The sequence below is a fragment of the Rhagoletis pomonella genome, unplaced genomic scaffold (genome assembly GCF_013731165.1).
Source record: "Rhagoletis pomonella isolate Grant_MI unplaced genomic scaffold, Rhpom_1.0 Rhpom_scaffold_00007, whole genome shotgun sequence".
Classification (NCBI taxonomy): Eukaryota; Metazoa; Arthropoda; class Insecta; order Diptera; family Tephritidae; genus Rhagoletis; species Rhagoletis pomonella.
In genome coordinates, this window is record NW_023458561.1 from 25,124,719 (window position 1) to 25,132,162 (window position 7,444).

The 7,444-nt window shown below is 33.9% G+C and overlaps 1 protein-coding gene across 1 annotated transcript in view; it reads right to left on the minus strand.

Moving 5' to 3' along the window:
- LOC118743746 (probable GPI-anchored adhesin-like protein PGA55) overlaps positions 1-5,446 on the minus strand; it is a 12,919-nt gene extending 7,473 nt beyond the window's left edge. Inside the window, exon 1 of the mRNA XM_036476509.1 lies at positions 5,439-5,446. Coding sequence (XP_036332402.1) covers positions 5,439-5,446 — 8 coding nt within the window. The remainder of the gene's footprint in view (positions 1-5,438) is intronic.
- Positions 5,447-7,444: the final 1,998 nt, after the last annotated feature.

Consider the following 7,444-nt stretch of genomic DNA (forward strand, 5'->3'; position numbering starts at 1 on the left):
TAGATTCAATTAAAATGTTTGCAATTTAGGTGAAACCTTGCAGAATATTTTTAATTTTTGTAAAAAGTTTGATCCAAAACCTGAGATCTACCACATTTTTTTGAAATCTACCACATTTTTTTCCAGATTCTACCACACAAATTTTTTTTCAAGTCCGATCACTGGTCTCAACGCATGCGATGACGGTCAGCATATATGTGTGTACGTGCGTCATGAATGCAAAGTGCCATCATTTTTTGCATAATAATAAATTGATTTTATCACTGATGATAAGTTATAAGCGACTGTCATAAGCCATAAACTGTTGTCAAGTTAGTTGTAGCCTGCTTTTTGAAGGCCACTTATGACAATGGTGTTGATGCGTGGCACCCTCTAGTTTTTACAAACTAACATTTATAAATCACTGTAGTCAAAACTTAATTAGAAACTAATTTTGAGCAAAAATAAGTTTTACTTATTTCCACAGGAAATAAAGAAATATGTGTTACGAAGCCAGAATTTTTGAATATTTGTAACAAAATGGACTGAAGTCAAAGCCATATCCATTGTTTGGCACCCCAAACGGAAGTACTTATTTGTCTTTTTCCTTTTGTTCTTAGGCGCTTTAGCGCTTTGAACGATTTTTACCGCCATTCATTTCATCTTCTTGCTAACTGACGCCAATAAGAAACACTAAGTGAAGCCAACTGTTTCTCGACTTTGTCTATCTAATGCAGAGGAGGCCTTACTTTGACTCTAAGACCACCTGCAGGTACCACGTCAAATACTTCCAGGGCTAGAACATGTACAGCATGGCCTGATATAGCCGTTTAGTCTTAATAAGCTACACTACGTTAATGGCGTTGTAAAGCTCATTTAGTTTCTCCTTTCATTGTTTCCCGTACTTGCCCTACCACAAACTCGTAAATACCCAAAAACCTCAGTCAAAATTTGTTTCTTAAAATCCCCTAGGACCGCGTTATCAAATGATGTCATCGTCTACGCTTGTGTCAGGGCGGGCTTGATAATAACACTTATGAAGTACAAAAGTAGCGCTGGTTTCAAAATACTTCGTTGCAGATATAAATAGGAATTGATGTCAACGCCGGTTTCCAAGTAGACGAGGTGGTCTACTTTTTCGAGGTTATAATTTTCAACCCTGCCATTAGAATATAATGATTGTATTAAGAAAACTACACAATTGGGAATACTCTTGCCTCAAACCTCATATGATATAAAACGGCTCTGCAAGGTTCTTCCCAATTCTAACGAATCTTATAGTTTTGTACTGCCGGTTTGCAGGCGTACTAAATTCCGGCATCGCGCCATAAATGCAATTCCTTTTCGTGCGGTCGAAAGCATCTTGGAAATCGAAAAATATATTAGATATTCAGTAGGGCGGAAAAGTGTTACCTCCACCATATAAGTTTGTTACTCGCATCGCACAGTCGTACAAAACTGGAATTTAATGTTCGTAATTCACTGCAGCCTTAATTTTTTTCAACCAAATTGAATTTTATTTTTTTTTTAAGGAAAGCTTATAAATTAGCAAGAGACCAGTCGAGCTCGGTCTTTGAATTTGTATATGTTTATATTAAACTTTTTAGTGGAAAGTGCGGAAAAAGTAGCAAGTTCTGTTCCAGTTAATAAATGTCAGTTAATAAATATAAGTTAATAAATATTACATAATAAAAACTGGTTGAACAAAACTGTAGAGCTCCGCAATAACGAAAACCAATTGCACAAAACCAAATTTAAACGTTAAAAATATTAAAAAAAAAAAAATAAAAATAAAAATTATTGTTTTTGTTTTTGGAAAAATTTTGGGTACGAAAGTTTATAAATTTTTTTCGAACACATAAACATGTGGCAACCGTCTTCAAAAGAATTTTCAAACTAAAATCTTCTTAAATGTCTTTCATTTGGCATTGTGATACCACTTCAATTGACTCATGAATTAACTTGAACTCGATTTCCCCAACTAAGTGGCAACCCTTCTCCTCTTCAAATCAATTATATAAATAGGCAATCATGTTTCCTTTACACCCCTTTTACGGCTAAACTATACTTCTAAGGTATAAACAATTATATATCATTAGAAAGGTATTTTGATGCTGATGTGCAGGCAATTTTTAAAATTTCAAATTAGTTTAAAATAGATCGCAAAAATCAATTCAAAAGTCACACCAATACCAATGCCATACATGTATGTACATAGTTGTGGCGGAAATGCCCCCTAAATGTATGCTTTAATATTGATAGTGAATTAAAGAAACGTGCTAAGCAGCAATTTAGGAATAAGATGTTTTGTATGTACAATGTATGTACATGAAGAGATTAGACTCAAAATAGGAAGAAGGTAAAGTTGAGTATGGAGAAGAAGAAAGGGATAAATACAAAAATTTTAAGAAAAGTAAAGAAACCTAAATATAAAGACAAAGAGGAAGGAAAATTCAAATACCTTACCTTATAACAATGGTGGGGGTGAATGAAGAAAATAATGGACATATTTAGATACGGATAATGGAAAAGATAAAGATGAAGAAGAAGATGAAGACCAAGACGAGGAAGAAGATGAAGATGAAGGTGAAAATGAAGATGAAAATGAAGATGAAGATGAATATGAAGATAAGGATAAAGATCATAACCACTTAACTTAACTTATTCTCACCCCCGCTTAAAAACTGACTCCACCTGAGCTCACCACACATTAATTCACCACACCTTAACTCCCCACACCTAAATCCACCACTACTTCACTCCCCACACCTAAATTCACCACACCTCAACTCACCACACCTTAGCCCCCCGCACCTAAATCCACCACACCTTAACTCACCACACCTCAACTTTCTCACCACACCTTAACTCACCACACCTAAATAAACCACACCTAAATTCACCACACCTGAATTCACCACACCTAAACTCACCACACCTCTTAAGCCCACCACACCTGAATTCTCATCACCGTAACTCCCACACCCAATTCCACCACACCGCAGCTCACCACACCCAATTTCACCACATGACATGATATCACTTGATGTGGCATCAATGACAACATTATTTGGCATAAAGTGAACCAAAATAAACAAGATTTTTAATTTTATATAATGAAATATCAAATAATAGCGGCGTTCATATAAATTGATAAACTTCCGATAAACGATATAAAATGATAATTAATTCAGTATATCACTTTTGATGAAGACCCCGAATATATTGCAATATAATGATGTTTCCATATTTTTTTGGTTTTTGGTATCTTATCTTATATACAAATAGGCAATCGTGTTTTTTTTACACCCCTTTTACGGCTAAACTATACGGCTAACTATCATTAGAAAGGTATTTTGATGCTGATGTGCAGACAATTTTTCAAATTTCAAACTGGTTTTACATAAAGCGAAAAAATCGATTCAACGGTGCCGTACATGTACATGGTTGGGGCGGAAATTCCTCCTAGATGTATTCTTTAATATTTATACTGAATTAAAGAAATCTGCTAAGCAGCAGTTTAGGAATCAGATTTATGAAGATTAAGATTCATGCAAGGAAGAAGGTAAAGTTGAATATGTAGAAGAAGAAAGGGATGAAGGCAAAGATTAGAATAAAAGTAAAGAAACCTAAATATAAAGACCAAGAGGAAGGAAAATTGAACTACCTAACCTAATAACAATGGTGGGGGTGAATACGTAAATTAAGAAAAGAATGAAGATATAGATCAGGATAAAGGAAAAGATAAAGATGAAGACGAAGGTGAATATGAAGATGAAGATAAAGATGAACATGAAAATGAACATGAACTTGAACATGAACATGAACGTGAACATGAACATGAACACGAAGGTCAAGATAAACATAAACATAATCATTCAAAGCGAAAGAGACGAATATAGAGAGGAACAAAGTGATAGGGATAAAAAGGAAATACAACTGAAGAATGTGCGATGTTATACTGTGGTGTCTTATGCTACATATGTTATGTTATTTAATCTTATGTTATGGTATGTTATATTATGCTAAGTACTAAGCTAAACTCCCCTCCACTTAACCCATTCCAACCAATGTTATTTCAGCTCAACTCAACTAACATAAACTATCCTTAATTTTAGCGGTTGAATTTCAACCGCTGGGCGAACACTAGTATATATTAAATTTTCTAAGTGTCTAATTCTTACCACTCATCCGTTTTACACCCACATTTTACTATTTCATGTAACTTTATGCATAGTTAAATAATCCACCTTATAAAAGAGGTGGCAACTTCGTAACCTTCGTCTGACACCCATATTCATATAATTATTTAAATTACCTTAACTTATATATGAATCTGATTTTCTAAACATGTGGTAACCCTCCTCAATATAGTTCAGAAATAAAAATGTTTTCAAATTCATTTCGACTGATAGCCATTTTTTAATAATTCATTTAAATTATTTAAATGTAACTTTTTTAACATGTGGCAATACTCTTCAAGCACCTCAAAACTATTTTAAAGGTTCAAACTAAAGATTTCGTAACACTTATTCATTTGACATTGATATTTTATTATTTCATAAATATAAGTTAAATAAATTCGACTCTTTCAACAGGTGGCAACCCTATTCAAAATTATTTTAAAAGTAAAATTTCTTTAATCTCCTTCATCTGACATTGTGACAAATACTTCAATTACCTGATGAATTTAGTTGAAATGATTTTTTGAAACATGTGGCAACCCCCTTCAAATAAGGAGACAAATAAAGTATTTTTAAACACATTTGGATTGATTCCCATACTTTAGTAATTCATTCATCATTTCAACAAATTTGAATTTAACACTTTAATCAGCTGGCAACAATATTCTAAATCATAGATGGGCACACCAATACAGTCTCATTTTGTCATGGTATTCGTGAATCGCGCTGAGTAACAGTTGCCACTTTTCTATATTGTACAAAAGTGCGTCGTTTTTTGCGCGTGTTAGAAAACGCTCTTTTAAATTTATATTTAATTTGTATTATGAACATGAAACGAAAATAATAAAATATAATAAACAAATAATGAAGAAATAATTTCAAATAATGAATTATGAAATTAATTTTTATAAGTACATATGTACGTGCATGAAAAGTTTTTTAATTTAATTTCATTAAACTAATGTTTTAAAAATTGATAGTTAATTCAACAACAAAATTCACGAATTTAAAATTTCTAAACTTTGTAAAAAACTCAGTATTCAATAAAGTATACTAAATATATTAAATTGCCGTATCGTACATACATATATACATAAAACCCATTACAAAAAACTTTAAATTGGTTTACACAGTTCGGCAGTTTGACTTTTTTACCATGACAAATAATGTCGCCTTATATTAAAAGAACGATTCCAAGTAGTCGTATTACCACATAACAAGCATTGGGCATTATTGGCTTTTCTTAAAACCGAAAATTGTAATTGGCACTCATACGCAGCCATTTTGGGCATTGTTACATATATAGGTGGCAACAACGCGCTGAAATTACGAATAAAAATATTCAACGGCGAAGCGTGATGTTACTCTCATGAAAACTGAAAGCAGACTGGATGGAAATTCGCTGCGTCGTTTCTGTATACGTAACGGGTGATTTTTTTGAGGTTAGGATTTTCATGCATTAGTATTTGACAGATCACGTGGGATTTCAGACATGGTGTCAAAGAGAAAGATGCTCAGTATGCTTTGACATTTCATCATGAATAGACTTACTAACGAGCAACGCTTGCAAATCATTGAATTTTATTACCAAAATCAGTTGGCAGAAAATCCGCTTTTTTATCGACAAATTTTGTTCAGCGATGAGGCTCATTTCTGGTTGAATGGCTTCGTAAATAAGCAAAATTGCCGCATTTGGAGTGAAGAGCAACCAGAAGCCGTTCAAGAACTGCCCATGCATCCAGAAAAATGCACTGTTTGGTGTGGTTTGTACGCTGGTGGAATCATTGGACCGTATTTTTTCAAAGATGCTGTTGGACGCAACGTTACGGTGAATGGCGATCGCTATCGTTCGATGCTAACAAACTTTTTGTTGCCAAAAATGGAAGAACTGAACTTGGTTGACATGTGGTTTCAACAAGATGGCGCTACATGCCACACAGCTCGCGATTCTATGGCCATTTTGAGGGAAAACTTCGGAGAACAATTCATCTCAAGAAATGGACCGGTAAGTTGGCCACCAAGATCATGCGATTTGACGCCTTTAGACTATTTTTTGTGGGGCTACGTCAAGTCTAAAGTCTACAGAAATAAGCCAGCAACTATTCCAGCTTTGGAAGACAACATTTCCGAAGAAATTCGGGCTATTCCGGCCGAAATGCTCGAAAAAGTTGCCCAAAATTGGACTTTCCGAATGGACCACCTAAGACGCAGCCGCGGTCAACATTTAAAAGAAATTATCTTCAAAAAGTAAATGTCATGGACCAATCTAACGTTTCAAATAAAGAACCGATGAGATTTTGCAAATTTTATGCGTTTTTTTTTAAAAAAAAGTTATCAAGCTCTTAAAAAATCACCCGTTATAAGCGCTGCGACGCAGACGCTACTCGCGAGTAGCGTTTTGCCCATCATTGTTCTAAATGTTCAAGCTAAAGATTTCTTAACATTTCTTTGTTTGTAACCCATATTATTTTTTTTTTTCAAAGTAAAACCTGCTTAAATTGTGATCATATTTCAATTACCCAATTGGCTTAAGTTAAGATGAACTCAGTTTTTTAAACAGGTGGCAACCCTCCTACACTTAGTCAAGAAATAAGGCCCTTTCAAGCCCATTTCGATTGATACCCATATTGTAATAATAGATTTGACTTCTTAAATAATTTTAATTAAATTTTTTGAAAGATGGCAGCTCTTTTCGAAAAGGTAAAACCTTATTTTACATCTGTAGCCCAAGCCCTTTAATTTGGCAAATAATGTTTGAAAATCGAAGGAACAGTGTGGATCCGATGGCACTGATTATTAAAATAGTTCAAATTAAATTACACTATGCGACAGTCAAAATCGGGATGGGATGAAACCAACGGGAAATGTTATATCGGTCAAAAACAAGTTATAGTATATATATAACTATCATATAGGGGAAATTGTCACCTTTGGTGGTCTTTTTTTGACATAACTCGAGAACCACTAGTCCGATTTTGCTCAAATAAATTAAAAAAAATTAAAAATTACAATTCCTTTAATCTGTTCATATAACGTTTTTATATATAATCAATAGTTTTGCCGGTAAAAATAAGTGTATGAAGAAAAAAAATATTTTTTGCCGAGTCAGTGATCGGGAAGGGTTCAAACTACCGGGGAAAGTTATATCGGTAAAAAAGAAGTTATACGTGTCCCGGCCTTTCGCTGGTGGGTCACGTCTGGGAATCGAGATATATATATAACTATCATATAGGGGAAATTGTCACCTTTGGTGGTCTTTTTTTGACATAACTCGAGAACCA